At 35.2% G+C, this 19,658-nt stretch overlaps 1 protein-coding gene across 1 annotated transcript in view; it reads left to right on the top strand.

Annotated features, from left to right (window-relative positions):
* FYTTD1 (forty-two-three domain containing 1) overlaps positions 1–14,457 on the top strand; it is a 30,356-nt gene extending 15,899 nt beyond the window's left edge. The window contains exons 4-9 of the mRNA XM_045903044.3: positions 3,793–3,905; positions 5,848–5,944; positions 6,358–6,419; positions 7,927–8,001; positions 9,247–9,373; positions 11,911–14,457. Coding sequence (XP_045759000.1) covers positions 3,793–3,905; positions 5,848–5,944; positions 6,358–6,419; positions 7,927–8,001; positions 9,247–9,373; positions 11,911–12,009 — 573 coding nt within the window. The 3' untranslated portion in view covers positions 12,010–14,457. The remainder of the gene's footprint in view (positions 1–3,792; positions 3,906–5,847; positions 5,945–6,357; positions 6,420–7,926; positions 8,002–9,246; positions 9,374–11,910) is intronic.
* Positions 14,458–19,658: the final 5,201 nt, after the last annotated feature.

Below are 19,658 nucleotides of genomic sequence, written 5' to 3'. Positions count from 1 at the left end.
TATATGGCTATACCATATTTTGTTTATTCATTTACCAGTTGCTGGACATTTCATTTATTTCCAATTTTTGGGTATTATGAATAATGTTGCTGTGAACACAAGTAAGTCCGTATGGGCATAGGTTTTTATTTCTCTGGGGTAGATATCAATTTTAATTAGATTATAATTATTTACCCATTATAAGTTAGCTACTTTTCAAATTTTAACTGAAGTTTTACTTCTCAATGAGTAATTTTTGAATTGACTAAAGCATTCCTTTAAGTAGCTTCACAAGTGGTTTTTCTTCTGATTCTTAAGTTTCATAAGTTCAAGCCACCAAGGAATTCCATGTTCTACTCTTCTATTTTTTAATTTTTTTGGTTTCTCTGATCATGCAAGTAATACGTACTTGTAAAAAAAAAAAATTCAGGACTTCATTCTTTAAATTAGCTTTAATGTGCATATTCTGGTTAAGAGCCACAACTGTCTTAGATTCCATAACTTTTCAATTCTGTCACCACCAACAGTTGTTTTTGCCTCTAAAACTTTATTACAGAACTTACTGTTTGTTAAAAATTGGGAAAAAGGAAAACATTAATGAGATATGGATACTGGAAGGGAGGTTGGGTTTAACTACTGTCTAATTACTTGACCTGGTAAAAATATTAAATTACTACGTGGTGGTCTTTTGAGTTGTTTGAAAACAGTGAAAATTGAAAATGTTAATTATAGAATGCTAAGACTGTACTGAATAGTAAGATCTATTTATTCGAAGTTGAATGATTTTGGCAAAGGTAAGGTTTGAAAAGTGCTGTTTCTTAAAACCCTTTCCTCAATCTGAATACAGATTGATAGTCTGATTAGGAGGACAAAATATAGTACTTGTGATTTACATATAAATAACTCATTTTATCTTTTTCTATTCATTAAACAGGTTACCTAAATAACTTAATTGGCTTTGAATTATTATATGTACTTAGGAATTTTACACCTTAAAAAAAATGTTCTGACCATAATTAGATGTCGTTACTTTATCTCTCACTTTCCATAGTTTATGTGAATCAACGAGATTTTATTTCGATAAAAATGTACATTTTCTTACAACTGTGAAGTGAATGAGTGGGAAAGATAGCATACTCATTTATATAACTAGTATTTACTGAGAGCAAGTGGCTGTGCTAACAAGGGAATAGTTGTCTCCAGGAATGATTTTTTTTTTTTTTTTGCTTTTTTTTGTTTTTGTTTTGTTTAGAATCAATTTAAAATACCTGTCAGGTAAAAGTTGTGTTTAGGTTCTTTAGGGATTCTTCCAGTGACCTATATAATTTCGTCAGTGTCAATTCTATAACTTTTTTCTTTTAGATTCAGAATTTCTCAAAGCTTGAGAGTATGTTATGTTCCATAGAACTTTAAAAAAATTTTTTTTAATTTTTTTATTTTTAAAAATATTTATTAGAAAGAGAGCGAGAACATAAGCATGGAGGAGGGGCAGAGGGAGAGGGAGAAGCAGACTCCCTGCAAAGCAAGGAGCCTGATGCGAGGCTTGATTCCAGGACCCCGGGATCATGACCTGAGCTGAAGGCAGATACTTAACCTACTGAGCCACCCAGGTGCCCCTGTTGCATAGAACTTTTAACTTGACTTTGGTAATGGTAAACCATTTAATACTTCTGTGAACTTACAAAGTTGTATATAGCAGTTATTTTAGCAGTTATTTTCCACTAATGGGTAGTTTTAATCACTTGTCTGATTTTAACAATAAAAATAAATGCCTCCACACTATGGAATTCTATTTAGCAATAAAAAAGGAATAAATTAATACATACGACAGCATGGATATACACCTCAAAACATCATGCTAGTAAGCAAAAGGAAAACACAGTACTATTTTCTGTGTGATTCCATTTATTTGAAATTGTAGAAAAGGCTAAACTATAGTGACAGATCAGTCATTGCCTCGGGTGGGAATCAGGTCAGGGAAGTGAATTGACTGTAGAGGGGCACAAGGAAATGTTTGAGAGTGAGGGCACTGTTCTATATCTTGATTATGATGTGGTTATATGATTATATGTTATTATTCAAATTCATCAAATTGTAAACCTAAAATGTTATTGTATGTAAATAATGCCTTAGTAAATAAAATTAACATAAAATTTAAATACCTTAAAGTTTTTCCACTCAAATAATTTTTTATATCAAAATTATTGTGAAAGAAAAACTTATATTTACACTTTTAAAAAACGCATTTATATGTATATACAAATCTTAGATCCATGGAATATGTTCAGCAAATATTAATGGATTGTTTTTCTAGTCTATGTTTTCATCATTTAACTAATGTGATTGAGTACTGACTATGTGCTAGATGTAAGGAATTCTGCAGTAACTCAATAGAACATCCCTCATGGAGAACTGAGATAAACATTAAATAAATTATCATACAAATAACTGTATGGTTATAATAAGGCAAGTATTTTGAAGGAAAAAACCGTGACAACAGCCTAAAGGGAACTTACATTTACCCATAAAATGATACTTAGGTGTTATTATTAAAGACCGAATACCAAGCTTGGAATGGGTTATTAGTCTAATGTCATAGCATTTCCCCCATACTCTTGTTATTCTTTATCCCTGTTTTTACATTTACTTCTTTTCCAAATTGTTCGTGAAAATGAAGACTTACAATTTTTGTGTTTTTTAGTCAGTTGATGTTTATGAAATATTTCTCATATGCTTAGAAATATAAAGTAATCTGGATTAAGTTTAAGATATGGCTGGGCGCCTGGGTGGCTCAGTTGGTTGGGCGACTGCCTTCGGCTCAGGTCATGATCCTGGAGTGCCGGGATCGAGTCCCGCATCGGGCTCCCTGCTCGGCGGGGAGTCTGCTTCTCCCTCTGACCCTCCCCCCTCTCATGTGCTCTCTCTCTCCTCTCATCCTCTCTCTCAAATAAATAAATAAAATCTTTAAAAAAAAAAAAAAAGTTTAAGATATGGCTTATATTGCCAAGAGTTTCTGAAAAAGCTTCATGGAAAATATGGAAATCTGAATTAGGCTTTAATGCTGGATTGAATTTATGTATGTGAGGGAGAAAAAGTGTACATTTCATATGGTTATTTTGATTCCTTATTTACCCTGTAACGCCTTACTCAGACTTCTTTACCGTCATAACCCCTCCTTTTTCTTACACATTTGTTTTGGAACTTGGTCCTCTTATCCTTTCACTTTGTAATCAAAAATCATGTTTATATAAGTGATCCCCTAATTTACGTTTCTGGCTTCCTGATTCTTCTCTTGAGCTCCAGGGCCATGTTTCCCTATAACCTATGCATCCCCCAGAGTACCTCAAACTGAACATGTCCAAAATAGAAAAAATTCATTTTTCTATTTGAATTCTCCTTTTGCTGGAAGTATTTTAAGTATGAGGTGGTTGGGGCACCTGGGTGGTCAGTCATTTAAGCGTCTGCTTTCGGCTCAGGTCCTTATCCCAGTGTCCTGGGATCAACCCTGTTTCGGGCTCCCTCTTCAGCAGGAGGCCTGCTTCTCCCTCTCCCACTACCCCCTGCTTGTGTTCCTTCTCTTGCTGTGTCTCTCTCTGTCAAATAAATAAATAAAATCTTAAAAAAAAAAAAAAAGTATGATGTGGGTTGCTGTCTTTTCAGTCACTTAGACTGGAGATATTAGAGTCATTTTAGCTTCTCTGTCTAATGTGCGCATCTAAGCAGTCTCTGTCCATTCTGCTTCAGAAATGCTAATTGTGGTAGGGTGTATAGCAAAAAGCAATCTGATTAACATAGTTTTTTGCCTTCTGAAAGAATATAGAACGGTATTTTCCAGCATTAAAAAGGAAGGCCAACCTTCTGAGACAAAATGAAGTACAGAGAAAAGCAGTTGCAGTTCTCAAGAGACCTAACCAGTTAAATAGAAAGTAAGTACTCAAATATGATAATACTATGTTATCCTGAATAAATACACACTTCTTGCACTAAGTGATCAAATGAATATATTTGTAGTGGTCATTTTCAAGACCGATATTTGGGATGTCTATCTGAACATCCAACATGGAAGCATTCAGTAATGGCTTTCTTATTTCTTAGACCCAGTATTACTGATGAATTTAACAAATTGTAAACTTTTAAAAAAAGCATCACTCTGCTTCATTATCTCTGTTTACATACAGAATAAAATTACAAATGTGATTGTTTAGGTAAAAACACCTGTGCAGGAATTATTCAAAATTGGGAATTCTGAAAGCTAAAATTGTTACTCAGTCTCAATTACTCTTTTTTTTTTTTTAAAGATTTTATTTATTTGACAGAGAGAGACACAGCAAGAGAGGGAACACAAGCAGGGGGAGTGGGAGAGGGAGAAGCAGGCTTCCCACTGAGCAAGGAGCCTGATGTGGGGCTCGATCCCAGGACCCTGGGATCATGACCTGAGCTGAAGGCAGATGCTTAATGACTGAGCCACCCAGGTGCCCCTGTCTCAATTACTCTTAATAGAACAGTGTATTTGTGGAAAAAGCAGACTACAAAGAATTCTGCATGAATGTTTCTTAAGCTGAATTTTTTTTAAAGTAATGTGAGACTCTGAATCACAACCCCAAGATCAAGAGTTCTTGGGCACCTGGGTGGCTCAGTTAGTTAAGCGACTACCTTCAGCTCAGGTCATGATCCCAAAGTCCCAGGATCGAGTCCTTCAGCGGGGAGTCTGCTTCTGCTTCTGACCCTCTCTCCTCTCATGTGCTCTTTCTCTCTCTCTCTTTCTCTCTCAAATGAATAAATAAAATCTTTAAAAAAAAAAGAGTTACATGCTCTATTGAGCCAGCCAGGCGCTCCATAGCTGAGATTATTTTTATGTTAAATTGAAAGCATAACAGAAACTTAAAAATTATGACCTATTGTTATGGTATTCTGTTCTAAGGATAAAATGGGCAGAAAGGAAGTTGATAAACTGCTAAGTGTCTATATTATTTTAGTTTCAAATACCATTTATTCATCTCTTACAGAAGATAATTCAAAAATAAAAAGAAACTCTGAAATGAAGTTTTTTGTATAAGTGGAATGGCTGGAATTATAGTTTTACTTAACTATCATCTTTTGGGAATCATTTGGTGTAGTACCTTTTGGAAAATGGGAATTTCTTAAATAAGAACTTGTCCATTACATGAGGCATTAATGACCCATGTTAATTGGGCTAGCTAGGAAAATTTGAGTCTAAGATTGGAGGTAAGATTAGGCAATGTGTTAAGTGTTTATTATAAAAAATACCTAGATAAATAAGAAAAATTTGTTTTCTCATATTTTACCGACTTCATGTAGAAATTAGAAGGGAACTGGTGAAAGTCAAGCCAAACATAATTGAGAGTACGTTTCTCTGTGTAAAAGAACAACCAGTAGAAGACTAAGTTTCTATGTGATTTATATTAATATATAAAGGTTTCTGAGTGAGAATGGAAGAGAAAACCGTAGATGTTATTTTTCAAGATTTTCTCTTTACTTTGGGTTTCAGCAGTTTAACTATGATGTGCCTAGGTGTGATTTTCTTTTTACTAATCCTGTAAATAAATCTGTACATACATGTTTTTCAACAAATTCAGGAAATAGCATTAAAAATGTTGTTTTTAATGTCTTCAGAGGAAATCTTCTATGTTGGAATATTCAAAATTAGGTTGTTATGTAGCATGCTACAGAAAGGTATTTATAAATTGAATCTCAGTAGCTTTGTGTAAATAAAATAATTCAGAGTCTTTATGTGTAGTGTACCTCAAATGTTCAGCCTATGAATTTATTTTTGCTTATTTTTTCTCAGGATGTTTGAAAGTTGTTAAATGGCTGAGATTATTCACGGTATGTGTGTTTTTGTTGCAGAAATAACATTCCAGCCAATTTTACCAGGAGTGGAAATAAATTAAGTCATCAGAAAGATACTCGTCAGGCAACTTTTCTTTTCAGAAGAGGCCTAAAGGTATAAAAAACCCTTGGTGGTGGTTTCTTTTTACTCAAAGGATCTTGAACATTTACCTTTAGTAGTAATCCTCAATCATAGGTATGGCCCATGGTTGAGGTAGGGGTTGGGTTTGGGGTATGGAGACTGTGACATTAGATTAGTTCTTTTGGTTGTTTATTTTTTCTGTTCTCTCTCTTGTTGTCATCAGTAGCAACATCTTATGAGTTTAACATGCTACTTAGGTATAAATTCGTTTCACCACTTGTTCTGTTATAGGAACCCCAACAAAGAGGTATTGCCAGAATAGGCACATGCCTCTCTTGCATTCATACACACACCACACTGGGTTATAAAGTTACAGAGCAGATCACTTTTTGGATTCAAATCCTCTGCTTTCTGTGGGATCTACTGCTTTTTTTTTTCCCCTTCAGGTTCAGGCCCAGTTGAACACAGAACAACTGCTAGACGATGTAGTAGCAAAGAGAACTCGTCAGTAAGTTTCAATTTGTTTTTCAAGATGTCATTTCAAAATTCCCAGAATACTAGCAGCCCAGATTACTATGTGCTCTGGTCCAGAAGGAATTAAATGGGACCCAAAGTATATTAACCCTAGAGGCTGAAATAGATAAATCCATTTTGTTTTTTTGTTTTTTCCCCAAAAGCCTTTTGCATTTTCACATATCCATCTTATGAGTTTTAGGAACAAATATATCACTCTATTAAAAAAAAAAAAAATAATGGCCTATTCCATTTTAATGAAATAGATCTTTATTTTCTGTAACTGCTTTTATATAAGTGAACCTATTCAGGGAATAAATAGAAGAAAATCCAATAGAGCATTTAGAAAACTTTAAACCTTTAATTTTATAATAGGATGTTTTTCCTCTTCACATATTCTTTTTTTCCCCCCAAGCCCATAAAAATTGTCTGTTAGAATTGCACTTCCAACATGTGAGTTGTAACATTCTAATTCCATCAATATGATCAGATTTTGAGATTAAATTATTTAAAACTATGGCTACTTTTTGGAAAACAAAATGGGTAAAACATCGTGTTGGTCCAGATGCGTTGGCAGCTATAATTCAGCAGAGTGTAAGAAAAGAAACTATTTGAACTTGATGTTGACAATACTCTTTTGCATGGGAGTCATGACATTGGAAACCATAAGGAAAGAAATAATCATAAGCTATTTGCTTCTGCAATGAAGAATGTTTACATAATTGTAATAATATAAATGCTGTTTGTCTTGAATTTTTGAGAATCAACCTACAGGGGAAAAAAAGCACATAATACTTTATTTGGTTAACAATATGGTGAAAATGTCAGATTTTGAGTATCATGAATATAAAAGTAGAGCTAAAAAAATTGGAGGTACAAAGTGAGAGAAGAGGTGAAAGGAAAGAATAGAGGTACTACTATCCTTTCATAGAAAGTTGGGAGGGGTTGGTGTTGAGAGAGATTGAAAGAAAGAGAATTAAGAGACCGAAAGATTTAAGATTATTTGAAGTTAAAATTTGAAGTAAAATAGTGATATATAGATATCAAAATGTTCAGAGGTAGGTAAGGAAACTAGACAGTGTGATAAGCTAAAACCTTATCATAGCAAAATATTGTTACATACACATTTTGTATAGTGAACTAGAGGTAACTAGCAAGTGGTAAAAATAGGAAAGGTTAAAATTGCTGCCATTGGGGAGCAGGAAAGTTCTGCCTCTGGGGAGCAGGAAGTGGGGGAGAAAACTGGGAACTGTTACTTTTCATTAGAAGCCTTTCTGTATTATTTAATGTACATATATTTGTTACACTGAAAAATACTTAATAAATTTAAGTGTCTAGTTCCTGTACCCAAGATGCCGATTAATTATATTATTGTGGGGCTTAATATTTTTTAAAAAGCTAAGAAAAAGTGATGGCTACTTTAAAATGTATTTTTTTTGTGGAATACACTAAACGTTTTATAAACTTCCACTTTAATGAAGTTTTTGGTTTTTTGAAACTAGATGGCGGACTTCCACAACAAATGGAGGAATTTTGACTGTCTCTATTGACAATCCTGGAGCAGTGCAGTGCCCAGTGTAAGTCTTTTATTGTGCAGAAATTATAACCTCTCAGTGAAATAGGTCATAGAAAAGCACTGGACTTCTCATGATGTCAAGTTAAGGTAAACTGAGGCAAAGATAAAAGTAATACTTGTAGTACAAAATGGAAATAGTGTATTATAAAGTTAAAGTAAAAGCTCTCTTGATTCCTGGTTCTATAGCCCTAAAGTAGCCATTTTTAACAGTTTTATGTTTTTATTTAAAAAAAAATGGTGCATGGATACTTAGTATATACATTTTTTTTATGTATAATGATAAATGAGGGAATGCTGTATATATATATCGTTGCTTCTTTCTCCTCCACCCCCCAGTGTATTTTGGATGTCTTTACTTTTCAGTACCTACAGATCTGCCTTCTTTTTAAAGGCTTTCTGGTGAGTTCTTTTATCTGGATGACCTTAATTTAGTCAACCATTCCATTATGTTTATTGCATTATAAACTTTCTAGGTTTGTATAGTGTTTGATCTCTTCAGTCATTTTAATAAATGAAGAAAACGTAGGATGAGTCCCCAATCATTCCAAATTGTTGAAAAGTTTATAGTTCTACTTAAAGAGGTATTCTATGAGTGATTATAAATTTTAGTCTCTAGATTAGTCAAGAACCAGGTACAATAGTACCCCCTTGTCTGTGATTTCACTTTTCATGGTTTCAGTTACCCAGGCAACTGTGCTCTGGAAACAGATAGTCCTCCTTCTGACATATTGTCAGAAGATCAGTAGTAGTAGCCTTATAACTACAGCACAATTCCTACATCATTCACCTCACTTCATCTCATCATGTAGGCATTTTATCATCTCACATGGTGAGTACAACATATTTTGAGAGAGGACGGGAGAGAGACCACATTCACATAACTTTTATTACAGTATATTGCCACAGTTATTCTGTTTTGCTATTAGTTATTGTTAATCTCACACTATTCCTAATTTATAAATTAAACTTCATCATGGGTATGTATGTATAGGAAAAAACATGTAGTATGTTTAGGGGTTCAGTACTATCTGCAGTTTCAGGTATCTACTGGCGGGGTTGGGGGGCAGTCCAGGAATGTATACCCTGTGGATAAGGGGGGAGTGTTGTACTTTTTTTTGAGAACATAAAATAGCCCTATACGTTGGAATATGTGTACAAGTCAAGATGTCTTATGTACCAAATGATTTATTTTTCTTCTTTTGATTATTAAGCTTGTCTGATTTCATTTTAATTTTTTTTCTAATAGAACTCAAAAACCACGGTTAACTCGTACTGCTGTACCCTCATTCTTGACAAAACGGGAGCAATCTGATGTAAAGAAAGTTCCTAAAGGTGTCCCCCTACAATTTGACATAAATAGTGTTGGAAAACAGGTAACATTTTTTTTTTTAAATTTCTGTGGGGCATTCATTGAGAATATTTTAATTAATTTTTAAAAATGTGTAATGAGGGCGCCTGGGTGGCTCAGTCGTTAAGCGTCTGCCTTTGGCTCAGGTCATGATCCCAGGATCCTGGGATCGAGTCCCACATCGGGCTCCCTGCTCGGCGGGAAGCCTGCTTCTCCCTCCCCCACTCCCCCTGCTTATGTTCCCTCTCTCACTGTGACTCTCTCTGTCAAATAAATAAATAAAATCTTTAAAAAAAAAAAATGTAATGAATTAAATAGAGTGTCCTAAGTCTCCTCAGCTCTGGGAAGCCACTGATTGATCTACTTTCTGTTTTTGTTTTTTTTTTTAAGATTTTATATTTAATTTTTACTATTTATTTGTCAGAGAGAGAAAGAGAGAGCAGGCATAAGTGGGGTGAGGGGCAGAGGGAGAAGCAGGCTCCCTGCTAAGCAAGGAGCCCGATGTGGGGCTCCATCCCAGGACCCTGGGATCATGACCTGAGCTGAAAGCAGACATTCAACCGACGGAGCCACCCAGGCGTCCCTACTTTTTGTTTCTATAGATAAGCCTATTTTTTGGCCATTTCATATGAACAGAATCATACAATATGTGATCTTTTGTGACTGGTCCTTTACTTAGCATAGTATTTTCAAGTTCCACCCATAGTGTATGGTCTTTTTATTGCTGAGTAATGTTCCATCATATGGATATATCATATTTTATTTATTCATTCATCAGTTGATAGACACTTGGGCTATTTCCATTCTGTGACTTTTGTGAATAATGCTCATCTACACATTCATGTACATGTCTTTTGTATGAGTAGATTTTCCATTTCCTACAAGTGGAATTGCTAGGTCATATCATCTATGAACTGCCAGACTTGTTTTCCTAAGTGGCTGCACTGTTTACATTCCTTCTAGCATGTATGAGAGTTCTAAATTTCTCCACATCCTCATCTACACTTGTTATTATCTGCCATTTGATTATACCAAGTATTTGTGAAATGGTGTATCTCACTGTGGGTTTGACAGTTTTATATTATATCAACTTTGTGTCTTGTGATCTTGCTAAAATTCACTCAACTACTTTAGCAATTTTGTAGATTCCTTAGGATTTTCTTTGTAAACAATCATGTCATATTCCAAATTCCTTTCCAATCTTTATTTTTTTTTTAAAAGATTTTATTTATTTATTTTGAGAGAGAGAGAATGAGAGACAGAGAGCATGAGAGGGAGGAGGGTCAGAGGGAGAAGCAGACTCCCTGCCGAGCAGGGAGCCCAATGCGGGACTCAATCCCGGGACTCCAGGATCATGACCTGAGCCGAAGGCAGTCGTTTAACCAACTGAGCCACCCAGGCGCCCTCCTTTCCAATCTTTAAACCTTTTCTATTTCTTCTTTATTGTGATGGCTAGAACCTTCAGTACAGTGTTGAATAGAAGTGGTGAGAGTATGGTATGCTTGCCTTGTTCCCAGGCGTGAGGAGAAAGCATTAAATATTTCACCATTGAGTATGATGTTAGCAGTAGGATTTTAGTAGATTCTCTTTATCTAAAGTTGAGGGAGAGTTCCCTTTATTCGTAATTGACTGAGAATTTTTATCATGAATGGATGTTGGATTTTGTCAAATGCTTTTTTTTTTGGTATCCATTAGTGTAAGAGTGTATGGAATTGAAAATATGAAGTATGGACAGAAGTTTGACCAAATTTGTTTTACTTCTTTTTATTTTATTTTGTCATGGTTACTTTTCTTTCAGAAATGGTGACTTATAATTTGGTTGTGTTTTCTGTTGTTAATCAAAAACCAGATGTTGATTTGAATTTGATTTGAATTTCTGTGAGGAACTCACAGAAATCCAAGAACTCATAGAAATTCAAGAAAATATGTTTCGGGGACGCCTGGGTGGCTCAGTCAGTTAAGCGTCTGCCTTCAGCTAGGTCATGATCTCAGGGTCCTGGGGTCCAGTCCCACATCAGGCTCCTTGCTGCCTCTGCCTTCTCCCTCTGCCTTCTGCTCCCCCTGCTTGTATGCACATGTGTGCTCTCCCCCTCTCTCTGATAAATAAATAAAATCTTTAAAAAAAAGAAAATATGTTTCAAATATTCCCAAGTGTAAATATATCTTAGGTTTATCAGATACATCACTAGAATTTGTGTAGTGTTTATAGGGCCCCAAAATAATTCAGATAGAAAAACTCCTGGATGTATGACTTGTGGGCATTATAGTAATGTGTTTTATATAGTATATAATGTAGGCATTTATAGTGGTTAGGAGATAGAGATTGTGAGTCAGATCACCAGGTTGAAATTCTGGAACTGCAAGTAGGCAAGTTAACTAACTTCTCTAAACTTCACTAAATTCACCTGTTTCATATGGTTTTTGTTAGAGTTAAATGAGTTTGTATGCGTAAGTATTCAGGAAATGTTGTTGCTTTGAATTACCATTATGATCACATTATTGTTCTTAAATAAATATGGCTAACTTGTCAAGTTGTTAATTTTTTTGTTTTGTTTTCTCTAGACAGGGATGACTTTGAATGAGCGATTTGGGATCCTGAAGGAACAAAGAGCCACTCTCACGTTCAACAAAGGAGGAAGCCGTTTTGTAACCGTGGGATAGATCCATGTCAAAGGGACTTTTGAGTGATGACTCTGTTTTAAAAGTTGAATTGCTTGAAGAGTTCATCACAGAAATTCAAGAAACTTTATTTCAAAATGTTCACAAGGCTAAATAACTCTTATTTTTATTTTTGAAGTTCTTTTTTTTTTTTTAAACATGTATAAATAATGCCCTGAAAGAGTAACAGGGAATATACCTATCTGTTCTTAAGATTTCATTGTTGGCCCAGACAGAACAATTCTCTATTTGATTTCTTTGGTTCCTTATGAAGCAGAAAGAAGACAGAAAGATAGAAATTGATTATTTTTATGATAGTGGTATTTAGGATCTCATCACTTTTGTCCATTTTTTACACTTTGCCATGGTAAATCTTGGTCTTCAGAGATATGAGTAGGTCCCTTTGTTGTCACCTATCCTTTAATAGTGTTGATGTAATAAGTGCAGTTGACTTTTCTTCATTAGAGATATTAAAAAAAAATCACTAGAATTCCAGTTTTGAGTTTTAAGATTTTTGGGAATATCTGGAATTTGGGTTACTTTTCAGATGACATTAGGTTAATCCTCCAGAGTTGTTAATCTTTAATAACGAACTTTTAACAAGAAATGTGGCATTAGTCTTTGTTTAAAATGTTGATGTTTAAAGGCTATAAATAAATGTGTATTTACAAAATTATCTTGGAAGAGAAGGTCCAATGTAAAAACCTGACAACTGTGTTTAGAAAATGAAGAAAGCAGGAAAGGAAGTAGCAGGTTGAAGACAGGTAACTGAGGTGAAAAACTTCAAAACCCAGGACATAGATACACTGTTTGAATTTAATGTAGTCTTGAATCTAGTGTCCATGAAAAATTCTTCAAATGATACTTAGAAGAATTACAATGATCAAAATGGATTGAGTCCCTTAGATATTTTGATGATAAAATCAATAGCCATAAAGTCCTAGACTTCTTATTCAAAGAGTTAAATTTTATAAGCTTTTTAAGCTTGCTAATTAAACAGTATACAGTTTCAAAATCAAAAACATACTTGTATATGTCACAAAGAAAAAAATCCAAAATGGTAATAGAGTTACATTGTAACCTTGTTTTATACCTTTCTTATATAAAGTTCAGGCATTTGTGGTGAGAGGGTTTTTTTTCTTCTCCCACACTCTGGAGGAGTGGGAGGAATTAATCTGTTGTGCCAAGCTAGTGCTGAAAGTCCTCAGATGGTTGTATCCTGTAAGTTACAGTATAATGCCAAAATGCAGCAACATATTCCCGCTACAAGTCCAGTCATTTTGAAGCTTAACCTTTTGGTTTGCTATAATGTTAAAACCTCTTAAGTAGGTGTTAGTTTCCCTAGAGCATATTGGTGTTGATTTTCCCTGTAAAACAAAACAAAACATTCAGTTATCACTTTTGCCTGCCTTGCATTGTTTAGTAGACGACATTCTTTTTCTCTCATGCTCCTTGGGTTACTTGGTTTATGCTAGCCACGGAAAAGTATCAATAACAGTTTCATGCTTATACCAAAGAATTAAATCTGATCCTTAATATCTGGTATTTTGCCAGTAAGTCTACTGGTAAGGGATTATTGGAAGCCAGTCACACAATTTGAAAATAAACTCTAGTCTCCTTAGGCCAAGGACTCATTGCAAAACATTTTTGCAAGTACAAATGCTTAGATTTCATCCATTAACAGTCCATTTTATTTTAGACTGGTTTAGAATTACTGGTAGCTTATTTTAAAGCAAAGGAAAAACAACTGAGCACAAATTTGCTTTCTGAACAGTTTGTGAAAATATGGTATAAAGATGCTTTCATTTTTTTTTATTTTAAATATTGTACAGAGCTATTATTAATGTCATTTTTCTTGAAAACCTTAAAAATTGTCCCAAATATTGACATTAACATTGCATCAGACAACAAAGTGTCATTGATATATTAAACTTTTGCTCTTTGTGCATCTCTAATTTCATTTTCTTTTTAAATATAAAAATTTGCCTTTGTTATAACTAAATTAAAATTCTTGAGTGCTAACATGTTGTGTATAAACAAAAGAATATGCTTTGTTGGAGGAAAATTTCCTTTCTTGGAATGTGGTTGTAGTCATCCTTTTCAGTTCTTAAATTTTGTTTTTAAACAGGATACAACTTAAAATTTCCTTTGCATCAAGGTGTATGCAAAACATTGATGCAGTGCATCACAAAATGAAAGTTTGTATTTAATGAGGAGATGCTTTACACTGTACTTTTTGGTGTTTTTTGGAAAAGTTACAAATTTAGATCTATTCTGAAGCTGTTCATTTTTAACAAATAAAATATTACAGGTCTCACATTTATTCTTAGCTATAAAGATTGAGTTGTGGTTTTTAGATTGTTCTATGTTACAAAGAACTTTGTAGTGATTATATTTATAATTTTTTGGGTTTGAAAAACTACCTACCAATTAAATTGTTAAATCAGTCTAGACTCATATTCTAATTGCCTTTTGACCATTTCATTCATAAGCTCCAACCAGGAAGTAAGCCAGGAGGAGTTTAAAATAAAGAAGTAGGGGCGCCTGGGTGGCTCAGTTGGTTAAGCGACTGCCTTCGGCTCAGGTCATGATCCTGGAGTCCCGGGATCGAGTCCCGCATCGGGCTCCCTGCTCGGCAGGGAGTCTGCTTCTCCCTCTGAGCCTCCTCCCTCTCGTGCTCTCTGTCTCTCATTCTCTCTCTCAAATAAATAAAATCTTTAAAATAAAATAAAATAAAGAAGTAAATTTACTTAGAATGCAGCATTTCAAGCTAGATGAACCTTTCAAGATCATCCATTTCAACTTCTCTGTCTACATCTTAGTTAAGTGAGGTTCAGCTTTTCAAAGACTTATATGTGAGAGAGTCACTTTTTGAGCTCAGGTCTTTTAATTCTCAGTTCATAATAAACTGCTGCTGTGACTTGAACACCCAAAGAAGGTGATGGAATAATGTTTGGCTGTCAGACATCTAAGAAATGGTAATAGCCATGCTTTAGCATTTGTAGCATGGTTAAGTAAATCTACTCTACCATGATTATTGAGACTTCTTTACTTCGGTATTAAAGTTATGTAGATGTCTTAAAAGAGGCCAGTGTTCCTAAGTAGACATTATGTATTTTTTTCCTAATAGGCATAAATTTCACAATTTAAATTATAAACATCATAAAATACTTTTAAGTATAAAGAAACTTATAGGCTGCATTGCCCAGTGATAATTTCTTGGTAAAATAAATATGTATATCCTGTTTTGCTGTCAGCCTTATAATTAACACAGTATGCACAGTTTCAGGATAATTTTTAATTTTAATTTTTTTTATTTTAATCGCCCAGTACTCATCATGACAAGTGCCCTCCTTAATCCCCATCGCCTATTTCACCCATCCCTCTACCTACCTCCCCTGTGGTAACCATTTCTTTATAGTTAAGAGTCTTTCTTGGTTTGTCTTTTTTCCCTTTGCTCCTTTGTTTTGTTTCTTAATGTGTTGGGGTAATTTTTGTCCTGATTTAGATTTATAGCTATAAGGAGGTAAGAGTGAGAAAAATATAGCTGACTTTGGACTACAAAGATTGAATACCATACATTCTGAATACAGGCAGTATCAGGGCAGAAAATGATTTCTTCATTTCTGATTTTTGAACTTTCATCAGAATTATGATTGTTCTATTAGTCACTGTATATTTAAAAGTGATTTAAGCTTCCTTTTAAAGACAGTTTTTACGTAGATCAATTTGAAGTTACTCCCTTTTAAAAGTGATAACAATAAATCCCAAGAATTTACAATAGGAATTTTACACTATTGTGGGCTATTTATAGGGATTTAAAGATTTTTTTTTTTTAAGATTTTATTTACTTAACAGATCACAAGTAGGCAAGCAGGCAGAGGGAGAAGCAGGCTCCCTGCTGAGCATGGAGCCTGATGCGGGGCTCGATTCCAGGACCCTGGGATCATGTCCTGAGTCAAAGGCAGACTCTCAACCAACTGAGCCACCCAGGCGCCCCAGGATTTAAAGAATTTCTTATAAATTGTTCACTTCTGGGGTGCCTGGGTGGCTCAGATGGTTAAGCATCTGCCTTCGGTCCTGGGATCGAGCCCCACATCGGGCTCCTGGCTCAGCAGGGAGCCTGCTTCTCTTTCTCCCTCTGCCTCTCTCCCTGCTCATGCTCTCTATCTCTGTGTCTCAAATGAATAAATAAAATCTGTTAAAAAAATAAATTGTTGACTTCTAACACCTCTTTTTTCCCCTGCATTATGTTCCTCCTATCAAATCTATTACCAAAAAGCTTGATGAAACCAGGAAGTAGTAACATGCTAGAGCTGAGCTGTATTTTGGATGAGGTTTATTGATGTTTAAAGATGAAAAGGAAATTATTTCCCTAGTGTATATGTGTCTAATTTTTACTTCTATTTCCACTTTGCTCTAATGAGAAGAAAATCATTGTCTAGGGCGCCTGGGTGGCTCAGTTGGTTGAGCGACTGCCTTCGGCTCAGGTCATGATCCTGGAGTCCCGGGATCGAGTCCCGCATCGGGCTCCTTGCTCAGCGAGGAGTCTGCTTCTCCCTCGGACCCTCCCCCCCCCCCTCATGCTCTCTCATTCTCTCTCTCTCAAATAAATAAATAAAATCTTAAAAAAAAAAAAAAGAAAAGATTGTCTAAATTTTCTTGTATAAAGTTTTAAAAAGTCAGTTATTAGCACTGCTTACTAAAGGAGTCAGAAAGGGAAGAACCAAACATTGAGTGTATTCAACAAGCCAGTTTCTGTGCATTACATTTGAAGAGCATAAGATTGGTCAAGATTGTAATCCCACTGCTTTTGAGTTTATAAAAATGGAGTCTTAAAGGAGTGACTACAACATATTTCTAGTGAGTAGAAGGGGGAAAGGACTTTATTTCTGCATGAGGTAGTGAGATACAAAGGTGGAAAATTCTTCAGATTTTGAGTGAAACTATTGCCCCTGGTATTCATTCAATGAGTTAACTTTTAGAGAAGTAGGAAGTTCTCTATATCAATTCCTAACATTCAATAACCCTCACTGCCTTTTTTTTTCAGCTCCTGCTTCCAAACCACAGAGCGGTTGTAGAATAAGTTATAGGCCCCTGTAGCCTTTTTGCTCATAGCCTTTTTTCAACTGTTTCTCATCACCTTTATTCATCACTAGACACTTTGGTGAAATCCGCACAGTGATTCCATTTCCTGTATCTCATTCTCACAAGATGATCTTCTCACTTGTTTTATGGGGAAGACTAAGGGAGTAGGATGAGAATTCCCTCATATTCTACCTTTGTAGATGAGAGCTAAAATCCTTAGAGGTCTTAAAAGTTAATACCTTGATCTACTTTTCTTCCAGCCTCTCTTTACCTAGGACTTGTTCTTACGGTATATGTAGCATCTTCATTTCTCCTATCCACAGGCTTTTCTTTTGGACTTCAAATACCTATAGATTTATCTACCCTGTTCTAAAAAAAAAAAATTCTGTTTTTCTCTCCAACCAAGCCTTCTTTTTCATAGTAGTATATAACCTCTGCTGTGTTAGTACGTAACTCATCTGTGTCTGCTTCCATTCGTCCTTAGCTCCTATTAAAATACTCAGCTCTGGGGTATGGAAGGTAATTACAGAGTTTAATGTATTAATGACCTTAAAATGTAGTTTGATAGACAAAGTAACGACAGTCTATAAACTTGGTCAGAAGTTCAGAGACCAGGATTAATTAGCATGGTATGTTGCAATTATGAGATACGTGTATAGGTAGGTAGGAAGAATGAGGCCATATTACGGAGAACTTGTTAGAAGAATTTAGTGTAAATGTGGAAGGTAATAGGTAATCAAATTCAGATGACATAATGGTGCATTTTATAAAGATATCTGGTAACTAGCATTGTAGCATTAATATGGAATATGATTATGCTTTTAGTCACTGTAGTTGAAATATTTTGAGGTTGAAATATTTCTTAAAAAAATACAAAATGAGGTCCTGCTCTTAAATAGCTTAAAATCTTTCTGAGAAGAACAATTTAGAAAGATCAGAATAACAAAAAACATGGATAAATTTTTTTGAGCTGACACATCACTTGCCATTGCAATGACCCATGCTCACCACAGACATTAATAATCGGTCATGGAATTTGCTGCTGAAGATCCTGGAATGTTCATAGAACAACTCTCTGAGCAACTGTTACTAATCAACTTTGTCACTAAGATTAAATGTTTTTACAATCTCTTCCATCTAGGAGTTGGGGGAAGTGATAATCAAAGTTTCATTGAAGAGTCAGGCTTTGAATGATAAGATCTCCAACCTTATTTTCTTTTGCTGGCTCATGAACTTTTTGGCTTTGGCCTTAAATGTTCTCCACATGGACCATTATAAATCATACCTGGGTGTGTTCATGCTGATACTCCTCCCAATCTGGAATATTGCTCTCACCTTCCTACTATTGCCTATTTCATAGTCCTTCAGATTTTATTCAAAACCATTCATCCATGATACAGATTGCTTTTCTCTGAATTCTGATAGCTTAACCCCACTACCTCTGCTCAGCCTTTTTTTTTTTTTCTTCTCTAATTGGTATATTTGTCTGGATTATTAGATTGTAATCTCCTAGGAAAAGGGCCCTGACAGCCTCTTTTATTTCCCACAAATACTAGTCGATTGATTGTAGGGGAATTTACATCATGTAGTAGGAATGGCTTAAATGTGTAAAAGAATATGCTGGAGACTGGCTACAATGTAAATGAGGCCTAACTGGTTTAAAATGAATAGTAGTTTCCAGGTTTTCAGTAAATGATTTTGTCTTTTCTCATTTCTTCCATTTTATTTCTAATTCCCACATTTAGATTATAGTCAGATCATTTTCTTTTCCTCAATTTTGGTTCCAGACAAAAATTTTAGACTTTAATGCTGTTCATCCTGATTTGTTCAACAATAAAATCTTGCCTAAAGGACAAATACTATTTAAAATGTATATTTTTGGGGCGCCTGGGTGGCTCAGTTGGTTAAGCGACTGCCTTCGGCTCAGGTCATGATCCTGGAGTCCCGGGATCGAGTCCCGCATCGGGCTCCCTGCTCGGCGGGGAGTCTGCTTCTCCCTCTGACCCTCCTCCCTCTCATTCTCTCTGTCTCAAATAAATAAATAAAATCTTTAAAAAAAATAAAATAAAATGTATATTTTTGTTAAGATCTATTTTATGAAAGGGAGGACCCAAAACATAACACTTTCAATGAGGATCATGAGTTTGGGAGCCAATTTAGCACTTATTTTTCCCTCTGACAATAGTAGTTCATAAATCCACGTCTCTATCTAGATCACTTGGTGTATAGAATGACAGCAGTTGGGAAAACCTTTTATAGGTCGTATCCCAGGGTTCCCTCCTCTCATTGCCTACGTTTCTAGCAGCAACAGTGTTGAGAAGCCTTAATTTAATGCTTAATCTAATCCTCCGGTATTGAGGAAGGCAGAGAAGTTTCTGTGAGGAGCGTTGTCTGAAAGATTTTTTCGTAGAGGCATGTTAAAAATGCTACTGGGAGTCTACAAGAGGGGCTGCTCCAGATATGTGAGTTCCGTTTTAATTTCGCTTGAAATCCTCGATGTGGGCGGACGCGAGCGCCTGGAGCGCGGAGGGGCGCTGCAGCCCTGCCCATCGAGGGAACCGTCC

The sequence above is a fragment of the Mirounga angustirostris genome, unplaced genomic scaffold (genome assembly GCF_029215605.1).
Source record: "Mirounga angustirostris isolate CCGP_5_RB_7025 unplaced genomic scaffold, mMirAng1.0.hap1 SCAF_1, whole genome shotgun sequence".
NCBI classification, from domain to species: domain Eukaryota; kingdom Metazoa; phylum Chordata; class Mammalia; order Carnivora; family Phocidae; genus Mirounga; species Mirounga angustirostris.
The sequence above is the reverse complement of the archived record's forward strand: the minus strand, read 5'-3'. Positions and strand labels throughout refer to the sequence as shown.